Genomic DNA, 19,782 nt, shown 5'->3' on the forward strand with positions numbered 1-19,782 from the left:
TCCTCTACCTCCAATCATACTCGCCAAGCCTGGGCGGTGTATCCGCCGAGGGTACTAACCCTCACACCCTACCCGTGAGGCCGGCGCCCCTCCATCCGAATAAACCATTACCCCTTTTCATTCATTGCTATTGACTTTTGAATGTCAACCATTTGGGTACCTAGATTTCATGCATATAATGCATGTTTAATTATACTTATATCCTACGGTTCAGAATTCAGAAAAAGTTTAGAAGTTAATGATTTAACAGCAAAAAGTAGTTGAAAATCATTCATAACCCACATTAACTCATCAAGACAATTTGCTGGGTATGTAAAGTCCCAAGCCGAAGAAAAAAGCGGTTCTATCCACTTGTCCCCTAAAGTCGTCTCCTATACATTATCACAACAGATTTAAAACATGATAATTTTTGGTTTATACTCGTTTTACTTGTTTTCCTTTCCATCTTAACAATATCATTCGTTAAAACTTGGTGAATAGCAACTTACTAGAGAACAAGAAGATTACCTAGGCAATTGAACTTATCTAGCTAGGTGGATTACAATTCCAACCTATTAAAAGACAAAAGAAAAGGTATAATATTAATTAACATCACCACAGTTTGTTTTTGTCTGGAGATTTTGTACATTGAAGGCAAAACTGCGTAAGTATAACTATCTGGTGCCTCCAGTGGCGGATCTAGGATTCACGCCAAGCCGTAACGTTTTATAAATAAGCCGTAACGAAATCGAAAAAACATCAAATTTTTCCAAAATTTACACTAAAAACGTCAAATTTTTCCGAGCCAAGCCGTAGCGGAGGCTACCCCCCGGTATACACTATGTCCGCCCCTGGGTGCCTCCATATGATCCAAGTAGCAGTTTGGACGGCTGCATCCAAATAGATTTGCTCCCGACTCGTTTGTTTGTGGATTCGACAAAAGGATCAAAGCACATACAATATTGATGTAGAAATCACCAATAGCAATGTTCCACCATTTAGCAATTGCATTCTATGAGTTTGTCGTGGTGGACAAACGGTGTAGAGTTAGGAGTAGATTGGTGGGTGTGTGAGTTTGTCGTTCTAAAAATACAAGTGCGTTTAGGGCTGCAAACGAACCGAACGAACACGAACAAGACCTTGTTCGTGTTCGTTTGTTAAGAAATATATGTGTTCACGAACCGTTCACAAACACTTAACGAACGAGATTTTATGTTCGTGTTCGTTTGTTAAGGGAATGAACTTGATCGTGTTCGTTTGTGTTTGTTTGTTAATTTTAGGCAACAAACAAAAACGAACGTTGACGAACACAAATGAGCACAAATTAATGTTTATGAACATAAATGGAAACAAATGAACACAAACAATCGTTCGTGAACAGAATATATAATATATTGACACTTATTAGATATTTAGTTTGTCGGAATTTTGAAGTATTTAAATAAATATAAAAACTAAAAACACTAATGAACTATCGAACACAAACGAACACGTTATCGAACGTTTACGAACATAAACAAACGAACAGGACCTCTGTTCATGTTTGTTCGTTTAACTAAACAAACGAAATTTCTTGTTCGTGTTTGTTTGTTTAATAAACGAACGAACACAAACTTCCCGCCGAACGGTTCACGAACTGTTCGCCAAACCTTTGGTTCGTTTGCAGCCCTAAGTGCGTTATGTAACCCTCTAGTTACATAACTTGATTATTATCGCATATCTTGATTATTATCGTATATCTGAAACGAGTCGGTAACCTATCAAAAAGCAATCAATTAGTTTGAGATTTACACCTTTTTCAGTAGCAAAGAGTTCCATTGTGACCTCGCCATTGTCACATGAAAGTTTTTTATTTCCAAACATTTTTTGATTAATTAAACTTAAATGATTTGGAAATCACTAGGTACCTAATTTGCCCGATAGAAACATATTGTTGTCTAATTCTAAAGAGTCCATTCTTTAACTACTTAATTTGCACCGTAAGGAATTGGTTCCACTTTGAATCTCTACCACCACTTAGCCAACATAGCAAGGTTGCTAGTGGATAATTAGCTTCAATTGCCAGCCCTCCATATTTGGGTGGATATAAGACTTTGTTCCGTGCAATCCAAACTACTTTTCTATCCTTGATTTATAGAACCACCAGAATAAGGAAGTTTCTTCTCATGGCATATATAGCTCATTCAAAGGTTATGAGGGAGCTTGAATTATACAGAAAAAGTAAGTACGAAGGCTACCAAGATCAACCAATTTTATGTAGTTAAAAGACCATAAGATTAGTTTTAGCTTTCTACAAAGAGTATTTCTTGCCAAATGTTTTTAATGATTGTATGACCAACTAGAACATCTAGCCACATTTGCACCGTATGGAGATCGATTAAGGTAAATACATGGAAGCAGAAATGCTTTGCAACCAAGAGTCGAAGTGTGTGTTACTATTTCAAGTCCAGTTACATCGATCATGCACCTCTAAAAGCTTGATTTCAAGGAAACTGAATATTAGCGTGTAAATTAGGATTCCAGATAGATTGTGTGTTTGATCTCCAAACCATTCTCCCATTATTAGAGTGAAAAGTTCAAAAATGGTTGACGATTCTTCTACAAATCAAGATGCTTCCATAAGTTGTTAATTCTTCACGAACATAATGAGTAATAAATGTTTTAAGAGTAGTTAAGAGGATGTAACTAAAATAAATTAGACTTTTGTCTCAAAAAATATCTTGTTCATATGTGTATTTAATATTTTATATTGACAAGCATTATCAGTATCCCAAAGCTAAAGAGAAACTAGCACCAACTATCGTACAAAAAAACATAAGAAAAGAGAAATAGATTAGAAAAATTGAAAGAATAAAAGGAACAAAGGTTTTTATGTCAATTTCTTATCATGAGGAAAGGTGAAGGCTGTCACCTTCAAGGAACTAATTTGTACGACATAAAAACACAGCACTTCTCGCCTTCCAAACCAGCCATATGAGCACAGAATGACACCGTCTAAGAAGTCACTTTTTTAACAACAAACTAGCATACTCCTAAATACTTCTATATCTTACAAGATTTAAACCATCCACCTCTTGCATCAAGGGGAGACACAGACACCTTAATATATAAATTCATGATCCACCAGTGCCTGATTCTTTAATGCCCAGTTTAAGATTCAGAATAGGTTACTCTGTGTAGCTCTCTACTACGATACCATGAAGAAAATCTAATATAACCTAACCTTAGCTATTAACAATGAAAGAAATTTAAAACCAGAGCAAACATTGCAGAAAAAATACAAATAAAGAAGGCGTAGATGAGGAAAAATTCAAAAACAAAAAACATATAAATTCCAACCATCACCTATAGTCGTTCCCTAACCATCGCCAACCACGCCACAATTAGCAAAAACACTGCCAACAAAATCCATCATCGGAAAAGGTTGAACAACCACGGGAATACTGTAGCCCTAGCCATGAAGCTACACTTTCAGCATAAACTAACATCGTTGTCCACCATTTCCGAAATTAATACTAAACTTATTTACAAGATGCCGATTGATATTGGTGATTTTAGTGTCATCTAGCTATTTAATGTAATTGGATTTATTGACCAATGAGAGATCATAGCCAAAGATCAAATAAGTTGGAAAGTGTCGAAATGCACATTTGTCTAAGAATGCTATGGTTTCACACCTGTAAGACAACGAGGTTCGAAGGCAGTGCCCCTGGTAGCAGGTTCCCAGTAGCGGCAAACCGCTGATGGAGTACAAGTTTATGGATAAAATTTGCATATTTTATTATGCGTTGGTTTAGGCTTCGGAATTTGAAAATTTGGTGTGAAACAACAAATTTAACTGCATTTAGGCAGTTGTTTGTAACCCTTGGCGGTTTTCATTGGAGTTAAAGTTCATTTCTTGGACATTCAAAGGGTACACGAATTTCATACAGATTTCACACACTTGTTCTTGATTTCTCTCTAAAATTTTCCGATTTAATTTTTGTGTGTACCATCGAAATAGTTTAATCTGAAAGTGTTCTAAAATATTCAAGTATTCACGAATGAGAAGCTTGTGGATTGGATATTCATTACACCTCGCTTTCCAAGATTTACTATTGTTCCACGTCCTCAATGCAGCAATGCGCGCTGACTTTGATATGAAGCAAGTTGTTGTTCCAATGTATGGTGTTACATAGGAACTTGGAGTCAAGAACATCTATAAAGACCAGACTTAGAAAATACCGGATGGATTTGATCGATCATAATCTGGTACTTAATTTAATAAATATGTAGTTTTGATCAACAGAAAATTTTATCTGCATAAATATGTATTATTGATGTTTATAAAAATACACTGAAATATTAACCAAGTTATATATGTCCACAATGTAACTTTGTTACAAGGAACATGAACTCTTAGCTAAACAGTTAATCTTCTAATTTACATCATTTCACCTCTCTACATCCACAACTTCTTCCAAAGATTTGTGTAACAAAGTCAAAAATGACAAACTTGCTTGCTTAATTTAATATTACCAGCTAGAACAACTACTGCTACTACAGCTCTCAGATAACCCTAATAACTCTTCCAAATACTCCCCTCCCAAATCCTCCAAAACAACAACATTTACCACCTTACCCTCTTTCTCCTTCTTCTTCTTCATCATCTTCATCATTGACTTCCTCTTCAAGCTGTGTTTCCTCTTTAACGCCAAAATCGGCGAACTCCCTTCCTCGTACATGTATCCCATCTTCATTAACGATTCATACGCAACCTCGGCTGGGTAGTTAAGGACCGCGGCTGAGCCACGGAGAGCAAAAGCCGCCTGATCATACGCTAGAGCGGCTTCCTCCGCGGTGTCAAATGTTCCAAGCCATACTCTAACGCCGTTACGAGTCGAGTCACGTATCTCAGCCGCATACTTCCCCCACGGGCGCCGCCTCACGCCTCTGTAGCTGCACTCTTTTTCTGACTCTAAACACTCATGATGATCTACTTCTTGTTTAATGTGGGGGGGTGGTTGGGCATCGGAGATTACTCCGAACAGAAGCATCTCTTGTGAGTCACTTTCGTTGAAGGGGAGGAGGTGGTGATCGGAGTACTCCGGAGAGCTGGTGGAGAACTCCGGATGCAAGAGGTAATTCATGTTGGATTATTTTGTTTGTTATTATTGTGTATAATAATAATATATATAGTAAAAGGGGTGTCATCATAGAGGATGAGTTAATGCAATAGGGTATGGTGGTCAAACGACTTTGTTTGGACATGGCGGCTGGTCGCAAGACTAACGCTAGCTGAATCATTTTGGATTAGATTTTATTCAAAAACGAGATATTATTACATCTTATGACATCATCTAAACATTCAACTCAAACCAGAGGAATTTGATCAAACTTGAATTAAAAGTTACATAAAAATAATATGTGTGATTTAAGAAATGCATTTACATCTATAACGTGAATGACCGATATAACTTAATTTTGAGAGTCAAATTATATTGGAGGTTAGAAAGAAGTTAGCATCAAAAAATTGCATTAGATTAGACCAATTTTCTCAGGTTAGATAGCAAAGGGTTTGTTAAGGTAGGTCATCCTAGCTAAGTCCTAAATGGTGAGGGTTCAAGTTCAAATTTAGAAATAGGTTAGTTTATCGTTCAACTTTAAAAGTGGCCCTGAAGATAGGGCTAGATAGGTTAAGGTATGCTAAAGGCCTTTGATTTAGTGGTATATTGGTGTATAAAATAGTGTCATTTCTTAAGAGGTTGAGAGTTTATATTTTGAAATGAACAATAGTGTAAAATTATAAGGAGATTAAATTTGTTGGCAGCGGAAGTTTAACTTCATCTTGAACATGATTTGTAGAACTTGATTCACCATAAACAATTTGTGGATTCATAATGAATCAAAGTACAAGCAACACACACACGAAAACGAATTGGATGATTATGAGTGAAGGATATTACAACGAAATATCTTGGTGCCGGTTATTGATCCCGGAAAATTGTTTATATACATAGTGAGGGACAGTTATTTTCTGGCGGTTACTTTTGGCGGGATTAACCGCCGTTTGAACCAGTGTGTCTTAATCCGACGTGTCCCCAAACATAATCGATACACACACATATACATAGGTATAATAGAGTTATGTCTACATAATATACATAATATATATAATATAATCGAGTTTATATATTCGAACACTCCCCCTTAAACTGGATTATATTTATGGGAGTGCATTAGAACGCTCCAATTGGCTTCGTTCACCGCCTTCTCAGCCTGCCGGAAATCGAACCTCCGTCGCTTTTGTGCTTTCTTCAGTCCCATCCAGTCATTTCCAGCAAATAGAGCATAGTGCTCCCTATCATCTTTCGGAATACAGCATGTGCTCATTGTTCTTCTTCCTTCATCAGCAACTTTGTCTTCAGTCCCTGCATATCCTTGTGCTTGTCCTTTTCTCACATCTCCTTGTAGTGATTTGAACTTATAGTAGTAAATGAGAACATCTAAGTACATAGCATATAAGATTCTCATGTAATCTCCATCTCCATAGTCATGACCCATATCTTTCGAAACCATTGCCCATAGATTATTTGAAGTCACATTTCTATGGCCTCTTTCTCTCTTTACAATCATGTATAGTTCTAACACGTTCACCTTCTTATTGTTATTAATGTATACAGGAATCGGTCTCGTTGTGATTCCCATCCTTATTCTCAAAAACCAGTCGATCATCTCCTCGAATTTCACTTCTAAATCGTACTTGAATTTCATCACATACACACTATCTTTTAACATATCTAAGAGAGCCTTACAGTATTGAAATTCGTTGAATTTCATTGCTTGCATAATCATTATATTCCAATCGGGTTTGTTGGAAGTTAGATTCAATTTTTCGAAATAATCATTCAAGTAATCAGATTTGAAAGTTTCATGATCTGATTCTCTATCGATTATAGACTGTTTCTCTCTCGAACCGATTTCATCCTCTCTAGTTAACCCATTTATGTTTTTTTTCTTATTCAAAAGGGGTGTACTGAAAGTAGAAAAAGTTTGCATTTTTCTCCATTAAATTTCACTGTGAAACCTTGAATCACCAGTTGATCAAGGCTGAGAACATTTCTATCCAATTCAGGAGTGTAGTAAACACTTTGAATTCGAAATTTCTCATTTCTTGATACAATATCTGTAACAACTCTCACTAAAATTAATACTTAGTATGATAATTATCCAACAAGGAAACCCTAATTGAGACACCCAAGTAATTCTGCGCAAACCCTAAAATTTTCAGAACAATCGGAATCAGGATCAGGGCCCCTAAAAACTCAGGGGGGGGGGTAAAACCTAGCCAACGATTATCACAATAACTCGTTGTCAAAATTTTAAAATAAAATTCTGTCAAGTCAGCAAGGCTAGTCCCGAACCCAGCTACCCTATAAATAGACTGTTTCCCTTACGGACCGTAAGGGATAAGGCTTACGGTCCGTAAGCATGTCAATTTTCGTGTATAAATAGCCGACATTGGGACTTGAATTCTGGCCTTTGAACGACGTAAATTCTCCTTTCGTAGACTGAGTTATAGCAGAAACAATCCACAACACACACGAATCACTAATTAGTATAGCGGGGTGCTGCTACGATACCGGGTATTAACTCAATCGCTGCTACGATTCAACGTCCGATCGATTATAACTATCCAACGATTGTTTGAGTGCTGCTCAAATTGAGTTATACTTTGTTATTCATCGTGATTTCGACTTGAATGTTTGAGTGCTGTCCGAACTCGGGCTATACTCTGTCATTCGTTGTGAATCCACTGAATTGTTAAGTATTGCACTTATAAATCGTTGTGAGGGTTTTATCTCGTGATTGTCATTAAAGTTGAATTGAGTTAGTACACTAATACATGTTCCATTGTATCTAGAAATTAGAACTCGTAAGCAAGGAGCTGCTAGAGTACTTAATAGCTAAGTAAACTTGATAAGTTAAATAAAGTTAGCAGTTAAGTTAGCTGAGTAGATTAATTAATTTGTTAATTAAGTTTAGTATGATTAATTAATCAGTTAATCAATATTAATTAAGCTAACAAGATTAATTAAGCTAAGTAAGATTTATTAAAAATACATATATATGGGGTCGTATGAGAACGTTTAATATTAATAATTAAATATATTATTTTTTTTACCTTACTCCGTTTTTAATGAAACTTAGGTTAAAACATAGATAAAAATATGCCCGTTCTAAAGACATATTCGTCGTTTTATAAAACGTCATATTTTAAAAGTTATACGAGAAAAACGAGTGAAGCAGCTGAATTAATATATATAAGCAAGCTAGCTAGCATGTCAAGCAGGTAGGTAGGCATGTCAATTGTATCCCACATCGATCAGAAGATTTGTTGAGGTGCTTGCTTGCTTGCGATAAATAGGAACCTAGGATTTCATTCTTTGTTGCTCATTTCTTTTCTTCTTCTCTCTATACGTTGGTGTTCTAACCAATAATCACCAAAGCGATGTCCTGTCCGATCGATTCAGGAACCGTCTAACGAATGCCGAAGTGTTGTGCTTTGTGAATTTCGTTAAACGGAATCCAAAGTACTATACTTTGTGAGTTCATTAAATGGATACCAAAGTACTGTCTGAATAAGACTATACTTTGTGAAATTCGTTAAGGTTCGAATCTCGTGACTACCGTTAAGGTTTGATTTGGGTTTTACACCAATACGTATTCCATTCTGTTAAACTATGTGTTTAACTACCAAGAATACTCCCAACTACACACTTACAATCAAACAAACTATTAAATCATCAGAAGATCCAGAATAATAAAGTGCATGCTTAATTATCGGAAGAAGTAGAATCAAGAAGCTTGTTAACTCAATCTTGCATGCTTATAAAGTGAGTCATTCTCTTTTTATCAACTGTTTTACAATACTCCAAATTATTTTCCAAAGTTATAATTACAGGGATTAAGTCTTTGCAGTCTTCAATTACAACCGGTATGTGGGGTATTGTGCACATTACTAGCGTTTTATCAGTTTAGGTGAGCGTACCTAAATCATGATACGTCACTTTTAGGTGAACGGACCTAATAGTGATTGACGTCACTTGTGGGTGAACGGACCCAACAGTGATATGACCACAGTCACCGAAACGAGTCGAGTGACAAATACTGTGGGTAGTTGGTTGACATATAAACATTGTAATCGCTCTTAATACTGTGAATTATAACAAATCTGTTTTGTATAAAACCTGAATGAACTCACTCAGTATTTCCCGCTGACAAAACCTTTTTAAAACGCGTTTCAGGTAATTACAGTAGATTGGAGTAAGGATTGAATCCAGCACTGAAGGACTTCAAGAAGTGGCTTATCTTATTAATTAAATCAAATTAAGAAATATTGTTTTATTAAAGCTACCTTTGTAAAACATAGGTTATCCCATCTATTTAATAAATAAAATCCGGTGTTTTTAAACTCTGATATTTTTCCTAACTCACGGTCCTGATGAAATTTCCGCTGCAATGTTTTTCAAAATAATCACCGGTACCACTTGACTGCTCGCGGCTTCCGATTCCGGCCAGGATGGGGTCGGGGGTCGTGACAGAAGGTGGTATCAGAGCCACTGCTTTAAGTCTATAAGTGTTGTGATAATAATACTTAAGCTTAAATAAAAGAGTTAGGAGATTGCTATTAACTGGTAGCACATTTGATAATATTTAGACTTGAACATAAGAAAAGATGCCTTAGTATAAGCTAAGCCACTTGTTTAAGCAATTAGGTGTTGTAATAATACATAAGTTTAAACGGAGAATTTGGAACTTAATATTATGTGATAGCACTCAGGATATTTTTAGACTTGAACTTAAGAATTTTACCTTAATATAAGCTTCAAGATAAAATCTATATATATAATAAATGAATTAGATGTGGGACACGTGTCCCTTCATCATGCAACTAAATAGATCATTTTGGCGGGAAACCATAGGGAACAACTAGATACCCGCATTCGGATCCCGTGTTGGGTATCCGTATGAATATTGGTGACCCGAGTATATAAAGAATTAAACAAAAACCCTAACTCAATGAAACCTATCAATTCTCCCATCTAGATCTGCCGCCTCCGGTGGTTCTACTCCAGCTCACACAATCTTCAATCTTCTATCCATTGATTCATGATCATCCTATATGATTCAAGGTTTGTATTCTGTATATTTGGTTTCACTTATGATTTCTCCTAATTTCAGGTTTTACATCCGATGATTAATGTATCTAGGGTTTACATCCGTTGATTCTTGATCATCTTAACTGATTCAACCTTTGTATGTTTCGTATTTTAGTTAACTTATGATTTCTCCTATTCTTATTTCACATATCCTAGACCATATATTCACAACTAATTGTTCTTTTTAATGTATTTAGGTTTTACATCCGGTGATTCATGCTTATGTTTGAAGGATTTTGTTGAAGTCTGTGTTTTATTTATTTATAAATACCAAAGAATCGTGTTGTTTATCCTCCAGGTATAGATACGTATCAGTAAAACCTGTTATGTGACTTATTAGTATAGATTAGTATAGATTTGTGTATTAGTTTGTGTTTACATCTGTTCGTTATTCCGTATATAGTATCAGAGGTGCAATTCTACAATTTGTTCTTTTCAACTTTTGCAGTCTGCTGTTTCTCTTTATGTGTACCCAATTTTTAATTTGAAATGCTGTTTTCAATTTTTGCAGTCCGGTTACATGAATGGTAAGAACCTCGAAGTTCATGTGGTTCTTCTTGTGCATTTTTTTGCACGGTAAACATCTATTCATGTATCAATTAAAATATATTAATCAAATATATTTATTCATTACACATATTATACAGATTTAATAAATCTTCTATGTATGTTTTTTTGAATTTTGTATATGATTATACAGAAAAAATTGGCCTTATAAATAGAATGTATATCTTATATTAATGGCATGATTTTTAAAAAAATTCAAAACTTAAAAAACTTGGAAGTTGAATCTTCTAAATTTGAAATGTAACCGACAATCATTTCTTAAAATAAACTTGATTGATGGTCGTTTTGAAACTTCCAAAAATACTTAACAATCATTCCAAAAAATTAACATTGTGTAGTTTATAAATTACATTACGGATTTAGAGCTAATAATTTTATACCACTTCAATGGAGAACAATAAGATTACTATGTTCTGGTCACTCGATGCTCACCTAACTAACTACACCATCAAGGCCAAGATCATATCATTGTGGCATAAAAAAATGAATGGTGATGAAAAGCAAATATATCGAGTTGATATGGTCTTGATGGATGAGGAGGTTACTATTTTTATTTTATTTTATGAAACTTCCTAATAATTTATTATAGATTATTTGTTATGCATGTTGATCAACTTAAATACATTATGTATTATTGATTTCAGGGTTCATTTATGCAATGTAGTTGTTTGAACAAGCTTTTCAAACGGTTCCTGAAGCATTTGGTTGTTGATGACTGTTTATTGATTTACAAACCATCTCTTGCGAAAGATACTACAAAGATAAAGGTTACGGGAAAAGATCAGAAGCTATCTTTGTATCCATTCAGTTCTGTTCTGAAAATAGAGAATTGGTCTGGGCCTCGCTACTATTTTCGTTTCACTGATTTTAAATCTGTGTTGACCAAAAAAGTTCCAGCTAATACTCCTATAGGTATGGATTATTCAACAGTTATATTTAACTGTTCTATCTTTTTATCAAAAATATGTTAATACTTTTTAAATAGTGAAACGTATATTAAACTAACACATTGTTCTGTTTCGTAGATTTTCTTGGATATGTGGTTGTGTCTTATCCTATTGAGGATGTGGATAAAAAGGATGGCACTAAAGCCAAACGAATGAACCTAACTCTCAAAGATCTCCAGTAATCATTTTAAATACGTTACATATATATATAGATATATAGATTTCATATTGTATAAGTTTGTATTCTTAAAATGTAAACAATTTATTGTACAGTGATACGAAGATTAGTCTTACATTATGGGAAAACTATGCAATCGAGATGTCCGATTACATGAATGGTAAGGACCGCGAAGATCATGTGGTTCTTCTTGTGCATTTTGGCACGGTAAACATCTATCAAGGTACTCATTTCAAATATATTTAATGAAGAAACATAATAATATTCAGCTATTTTATTTTTCTTATATATATGTATATTAATAAATATGCTATGTATGTTTGTTTTCCATTTGTATAACATTTTTCAGAAAAAGTTGGCCTTACCAATATGTTTGAAGCAAGTCGTCTATTCATGAATTCTGATATTGATGAGATAAGAGAGTTCAAAGAAAGGTATTTCTGTGTAATTTTGAAATTAAAGTTAAACTGTCTTTTTTTAATTTATTTTTTTAAATACATTACTCCTCTTCTAGGTATGTGGAGAAGGAGTTTTCTCAGTCGTGTTCCAGTAAACACTCATGTTCTCAAGTGATATCCAATGTTGAAGAACAGTTTCTAAATGCTGGTGACTTTGTGTACAATGCTTTCATTTCTTCCATTGAAGTGGTACATTTCCTACATCATGTATTTTTTTGTTAATTGTGGCTTATATTCTAATACTTTATTATAATAGGAAAAGAAGGTTGTCATCGTTGGTACTGCTATTGCAATATCAAATAATAAGCCTTGGTACTATTTAGCATGCAATCATTGTAAGAAACTAATTGAAGAGAGATCTCAGCTGGTTGAAAAAGAGGACGGCAGCTTTGACGTTTTAGATCAGAATATCATTGAGTGTACAAACGGTGATTGCGAGGCTGTTGACATTACCCCTATTCATCGGTATAATATATATTTTTTCTTTACTGGTTATTGTATTCATCCATAACATATAATCTAATTGCATGTTTGGATTTTGTTGTTGATTGCTGCCTACTAGATACAAGATACCTCTAAGGGTTCAGGATTCGACAGGGACTGTGTCTTGTACGTTGTTTGATTATGAAGCTATTAAGCTATTTAAGAAAACCGCCAAACAACTCCTCGATGTTTATACAAAGGTACACCTTTTACCTAATTATCCTCAATTTTATTAGGTTTGTGGTTAGAATGTATTCAATTCATACATCTGAGGCAAAATTCATTGTTTTAAATAGGTTGACAGTTCGACAGAAGGAGGCTTTCAAACACTTCCAGCTGAGTTTGATACGCTGATCAACAGAAAGTTTGCTTTTCAAATCAAAGTTTCCAGTTATAACATTGCTAACCAGTCGGAAAACTATGGAATTTCTATGTTAACTTCTGACGATGACATACTCTCAGCGCTAGAAAAAAAATGGAAAATTAATGAGGTAAATTAGTAGTACCCAAAAAATATCTGTAATGTAAACATCTTATTATACCACCGATGACCCTCCCCGCGGGTGATCCAATCACCGTTATTCTTAATATAAGCAACTTTGTGTATATATTTGGTTTTTTGTGTAGGTTGATCAGTCTGAGTCAAATGTCCAATCACTGTCTGATTCGGTCAGTAATGTGAAATTCATATCTAAGGTAACATTTAAATTTTGCACAGTGTCACTTTAGTTAATACAACAATAACCATAAAAAATAAATTTGAATGTTATTATTTTATTTATTCTGCAGGAATCACAATCTGTAATTGGTGACAATGTTACACCAGAACATGTTGATGTTACCGATCATGGTCAGTCAAAGTTGGAAAACGTCAAACGTAACCTTCAAGAAGTTTATGATGTTGATGCTGTTGACAGTTCTTCTACTAAACGTCCGAACATTCCGGGTGATGTGGAAATAAAAGATGCTATCAAGTTTGACCTCATCACTCCAAAGTTAGAGAAATGAAGGAATCTGCCCATGGTCTTGATTTGAATTTCCATTTTACATATTTTTAAGACTTATGTGTTGGAATAAGGCATTATATGCTATTGATGGTTTTATGGAATTTATTTTGACATTTTTTGGAAGTAATTAAGGTTTTTTATATTGGCATTTGGTAATATTATATGCTTTATCATTTACTGATTTTCGTTAAAAAATGTACTATCATAGGTGTTTTGAATATCACCTTATATTCATACTTTCGACTTGATTAACGTTGATTAACCTCAATCACTTAAAATTTTGTTGATTCAATGAGATTTTTTAAGAATCACTACTTGGATACCATTTCACATATTCATAAAAGTATAGAATTTGTTTAAACCAAGTTTTTTATGTTTGTATTTGTTGTCTAAAATTATTTCACTAATACTTCATTATCATAAACTAAGCAATAATGCATAACCAATTTCGTGTGAGTCACAACGAAGTTGCGCCATTATGAGAAGACTATTTTTAACACCTTATATAATTATGATAAACTAATTTTGTATTTCAACTCGATCACTCTCACCAGAAACTGACCCCGTATCCCAAATTAATAAAGTTACATATAATACAAATGCTAAATAAGGTATGATGTGTCATGTTAAAGTGGCCTTGGATAATGAGATGGCATCACCATAAGGGTCTTGACATTGGTTATCCCTACAAAAAGGATGGCACTACAGCCAAACGAATGAACCTAACTCTTAAAGATCTCCCGTAGTCACTTTAAATACATTATATATATATTTAGATATATAAATTTCATATTGTATAAGTTTGTGTTTTCAAAATTAATATATTTATTGTACATTGATATTATTAGTCAATTTCAATACATTATATAGTTTAAAAATTGATCGTACAAACTTATAACATAATCCACGAGATATGCAAGAAACCCGACCAAAAATCCATGGGTATCAACACTATATATAGGAGATATTTTACTAATATCTCTCACACAATATCTCAGTTATTTGTATTGCTTCATCACGAGTACCAAGGAAACCTTTCATCTTCAACAAGTTCATCAAAAAACCTCTAAATCTTCATCGGTAATATCATACATATTTCATACCTAAAATGTTGTTGGTGTATTGTTTTCATCTTATTTACTTTAAATGTAAAGCTTTCCATCTCCGATTATGTCTCTATACATGCAATCGCATACCTGGATCTTTTGTTTTTCTTCATGTATTATTTCTGGTTAAATGTTTGATTCCATCTCCGATTGGTGTATTTTGTCATGTTTTTTACTCGCAATTATTTGTTCTTTAGGGTAATAATATATGTCTTCAATCTTATACAAGTATTTTGTATAAGATTATCTTCAATCATACACTTGGATAGTATGTTTTTGTTGATGTTTTATCTCTGATTAAACCGGAAACCAAAACAATACTCGAGATTGTTTGGTCTGGATCATACTAATAAATTTCTTCATTCTTGTACAATGGAATTTTGTTTATATTGTTATGGTACAGTGATAGAAAGTATTTGGTTTGACATAAACTTATTTGAAAATTTCGTGTTTTTCTTAATGGATTCTGTTTTGATTAGGTTTACTGTTAATGGTTAGATTTGGTGATTTTATATAAATAGTTTCTATTCTTTTAATGTCTTTTTTTTTATATTTTTTGAACATCCTGTTTGAAGTGTTAAAATTGTTCTACTATGGTTATTGTATGAAATTTTACTAATATAAAATATTTGATATTCAATTGATAGTTCTCAAGTGTTTATACATTAAGTTTTTATACAATCGTTTTTTGTTTAATATATTTTTTTTTGTTTTCAGAGTATTAAGGATCATGGATCGTATTGGTGATGACATGATGTTTGAAGAGATCTTATCGAGACTACCTCCAAAGGTAGTTTGTCAATTCAAGTGTGTTTGCAAACAATGGTGTTATGAGTTATCTACACCAAAGTTTGTTTTAATACATACTTGACGACTTTCAAACTTACTACAAAAGAAGCTGCTCTCTTTGAATGAACATACCATTGTCGTTGACGACATAGTATCTGGCAACTTGGAAGTCGATACCAGAAAAATCGTCACTTTTCCATACGATGTCCAGCCATCAAGATTAATCATTATAGGTTCGTTTAACGGACTGATTTTACTTTGCATTAGGAGGACTGATGCGAATGAGCTCGTCCTTTGGAATCCAACGACTAGGCGTTTTAAGTTGATATCGGACGACTATTTTAGTCGTTATTTTGGTCGACATGATGATACGGGTGGGATGTACTTTGACGAGCACAACGATCTGAAAGTGCTTCATATTAACTGTTTCGCTGGTGCAGTTACTGCTCGTGTATATTCACGACATAATGAGTCATGGAGAAATTTGAGTTTCTTGCAAGGATGTCGGTTAGGTTCAAACTTTTATTCATGGTCGGCTGGAATTTATTCCGGCAAAACAATTTATTTCACTGCTTCCAATTACTGGATTCCACCTGGTGAAAGTAACATTGTTGCTTTTGATGTTGTATCTGAATCGTTCAGTATTCTTCGTTTTCCCGAACGTATTCAAGTCAATCCTTGCCAAGTGCATTTTCTAACAATTTCGAACAAGCTCCATGGCATTGTTGTTCGATATTCTGATGAACTAACTGCAGAATTGGTCAAATATGAACATGATGATTGGATAACGGTATTTTCTTTCAGCAATGCTCGCATAGTTCAACAATTGGAGCCGCAGCAAAGGACGAATATAATTCAAAACAATAAGTGGTTGATAACAAGTATTTGGGGAGATACTGTTGAAGTTCTACTGTGCAACGATTCTTTCAACTACATTCAACATGTTGACAGCTTTAACGGACCTAAAGGCGCATTATTTTTGGAGACAATCGTTTCGCCTTTCCGTTAGAAAAATTTAATTAAGTTGACAGTATTTCATCTTTTGTTTATCGAACTATGTAATTTGTTTCAAGTGTCTTGTGTTTTATCTTTTGCTTAGTTTAATATTAAAATAATTAAGTGTATTACGTTTCATGTTTATTTATGTCAAAAAAGTTGGTTTCATAAATTACATATTTTAACATACATTGTGGTAATATGCCTTCTTTATTACCAAATACCGTAATTGAAATTAAATCAATCCAAAAAAAATACAAAAGTTGTATAGTATAATCTATATATATTTTATGTTTATAAATATAGATATTATTTTCTAACACCACAATTATCGTTAACAATTATCTCCAAACATTATTATAATTATATTTCACTCATAACCTAAAAGTTAATAATTCCACATGAAACTATAAACACTCATGGAGGCCAAATTGGAATTTGACTAAAACCGAATAAAAGATTTTGTTAGGAAGGGAAAGAACACACTAATTAGTTTACTAATTTTCTCTATGTATTTGTAATTCAAATATAATTTTCCCTATCCCGGATTTTCCAACTTATATTCATGTTTTCGAGTTGATTAACGTTGATTAACCTCAATCAGTTAAAAATTTGTTGATTCAATTAGACTTTTTAAGAATCACTACTTTGATACCATTTGACATATTCATAAAAGTATACAATTTGTTTAAACCAATTTTTTTATGTTTGTAATTGTTGTCTAAAGTTATTTGCCTAATACATAATTATCATAAACTAATAAATAATGCATAACCAATTTCGAAATGGTCACAAAGATGTTGCGCCATTATGAGAAGACTATTTTTAAAACCTTATACAATTATCATAAACTAATTTTGGGTTTCAACTTGATAACTCTCACCGGAAACTTACCCCGTCTCCCAACTTAATAAAGTTATATATAAGACCATCCGTAGTGGGGCGTGATTTTTAAAAAACATTGCAAAATAACGCCTTCAAACGCCGCCAACCCCATTACATGGGGCGTTAAAGTTAAAAAATTTTGAAAAAAATTCCTAATAGCGTTTTAAAGATAACGCCCAAAACACAAATGGGTCCAGAAGTGTCTTTTTGACTAACCAATGGGGAGGGACTTTAGTGGTCCAAGTGGGTCCAAAAGTCTCTTATTTCTTTTTTTTATTCATTTTAATAATTGGAAGGGGGCATTATGGGGCATTATACCCACTACACCACTTTTGCTATACTTCCCCATCGCTGACTAGGACACCACGTGTCGGATAATGCCCCATGATGGGGGCATTATAACCCACTACCACTACACATGGTCTAATAGACATGCTAAATAAGGTATCATGTGTCATGTTTAAGTGGCCTTGGATAATTAGATCGCATCACCATAAGGGTCTTGATATTGGTTATCCCTACAAAAAGGATGGCACTACAGCCAAACGAATGAACCTAACTCTCAAAAATCTCCCGTAGTCACTTTAAGTACATTACATATATATAGATATAAATATAAATTTCATATTGTATAAGTTTGCATTTTCAAATTTAAAATATTTATTGTACATGGATACCAATATTATTTACTTTCAATACATTATATATTTTTTAAATCAAAGTTACAAACCTATAAGATATATCCGCGAGAGTTAGGAAACATACCCGACCCGCCAAACTATGTGTATCCGGATCCTGTATAAAGAGATATTTTAGTAAGATTTTTAGAATATCTCACTTATTTCAAAATCTTCAACACAAGAACCAAGGCATACTTTCATCTTCAACAAGTTCATCAAAAAACCCTCAAAATCTTCATCGGTAATATCATACATTTTCATAGCTAAAATGTTTTTGGTGTATTGTTTTCATAATATTTACTTTAAATGTAAAGCTTTCCATCGCCGATTATGTATCTATACATGCAATCGCATACCTGGATCTTTTGTTTGTCTTCATCAATTATTTATGGTTAAATGTTTGATTCCATCTCCGCTTGGTGTAATTTTTTCATCTTTTTTACTCGAAAATATTTGTTCTTTAGGGTAATAATCTATGTCTTCAATCTTATGCGAGTATTTTGTATAAGATTATCAGAATATATAATCTTGGATAGTATGTGTTTCTTGATGTTTTATCTCTGATTAAACCTGAAACCAAAACAATAATCGAGATTGTTTGGTCTGGAGTGTAGTAATCTATGCTTGCAATCTTGTACTTTGCAATTTTGTTTATATAGTTATGGTACAATGATCGAAAGTATTGGGTTAGACATAAACTTATTGGAAGATTTCGTGTTTTTATTAATGGATTTTGTTTTGATTAGGTTTACTGTTAATGGTTAGATTTGGTGATTTTATATAAATATTTTATATTTTTTAATTTTTTTTTATATTTTTTGAACATCCTGTTTGAAGTATTACAATTTTACTATTATGTTTTGATTGTATAAATATTAAACTAATGGTGTCATGTTGAAGGCATACGTAGGAACCTGAAATGGTTTATGGATTTGCTGCTCGTGTCCATAACAAGGACAGAAAATCGTTGGTTAGTTTTAATCTTATAAAATGTTGGACCAACATAATTCAATTTTTAATTAATTGTCGTTGATTATTCATGTTATAATTAACATTATCATTACATACTGTCTTTCTTTATAGAAACTTCCGGCATTATATGGCGACTGGATTAAAACATTCAACTACCCGGATAAGAATGCTGTCATCCCCACTGTCGATGGGATGATTTATAAAGTAAAAATTATTAAGATTGCAGGCGACTACTTTCTGTATAACGGGTGGCTTGATATGGTCACTTCTTTGAAGTTACCGTCATCTGCCTGGGTGGTTTTCCAATATGAAGAAGCTTTATCTTCATTTCGTCTCATCTACTTTTATCAAGACATAAATCTTGCGCCGTCTGAGTATTTCTACTACCAACCTGGAAATCCTTGGGACCGTGATAACTGCATGGTACTTATCCCATTTTAAATTCTATGTGTTTAAAATTTTGAAGTGAATATTTGTTTTGAACGTCTGAACTTATATATGTTTGCATATCACGTGTAGTATGTGAGTAGGTT

General features: G+C 33.5%; 2 protein-coding genes across 2 annotated transcripts; one reads left to right on the plus strand and one right to left on the minus strand.

Annotated features, from left to right (window-relative positions):
• Window positions 1-4,283: 4,283 nt before the first annotated feature.
• On the minus strand, window positions 4,284-5,108 carry LOC110904537 (ethylene-responsive transcription factor 1B). Its single transcript, XM_022150382.2, has one exon. The coding sequence runs from the start codon at window positions 5,106-5,108 to the stop codon at window positions 4,494-4,496; it is 615 nt and encodes a 204-aa protein (XP_022006074.1). The 3' UTR covers window positions 4,284-4,493.
• A 6,027-nt stretch (window positions 5,109-11,135) lies between these two features.
• On the plus strand, window positions 11,136-12,634 carry LOC110907665 (replication protein A 70 kDa DNA-binding subunit C-like). Its single transcript, XM_022152612.1, has 7 exons — window positions 11,136-11,288; window positions 11,393-11,660; window positions 11,774-11,873; window positions 11,969-12,096; window positions 12,223-12,307; window positions 12,388-12,479; window positions 12,588-12,634. Exons 1-7 carry the CDS (start codon window positions 11,136-11,138, stop codon window positions 12,632-12,634), a joined length of 873 nt encoding a protein of 290 aa, XP_022008304.1.
• Window positions 12,635-19,782: the final 7,148 nt, after the last annotated feature.

Source organism: Helianthus annuus, chromosome 14 (genome assembly GCF_002127325.2).
Source record: "Helianthus annuus cultivar XRQ/B chromosome 14, HanXRQr2.0-SUNRISE, whole genome shotgun sequence".
Taxonomy (NCBI): Eukaryota; Viridiplantae; Streptophyta; class Magnoliopsida; order Asterales; family Asteraceae; genus Helianthus; species Helianthus annuus.

Bases quoted from the DNA above. Each gene is read 5' to 3' on its own strand.
- LOC110904537 (XM_022150382.2), bottom strand. From the start codon at position 5,108: ATGAATTACCTCTTGCATCCGGAGTTCTCCACCAGCTCTCCGGAGTAC.
- LOC110907665 (XM_022152612.1), top strand. From the start codon at position 11,136: ATGGAGAACAATAAGATTACTATGTTCTGGTCACTCGATGCTCACCTA. The intron at 11,874-11,968 runs GTAATCATTTTA...TTTATTGTACAG, and splicing joins CTAACTCTCAAAGATCTCCA to TGATACGAAGATTAGTCTTA. The intron at 12,308-12,387 runs GTATTTCTGTGT...CTCCTCTTCTAG, and splicing joins ATAAGAGAGTTCAAAGAAAG to GTATGTGGAGAAGGAGTTTT.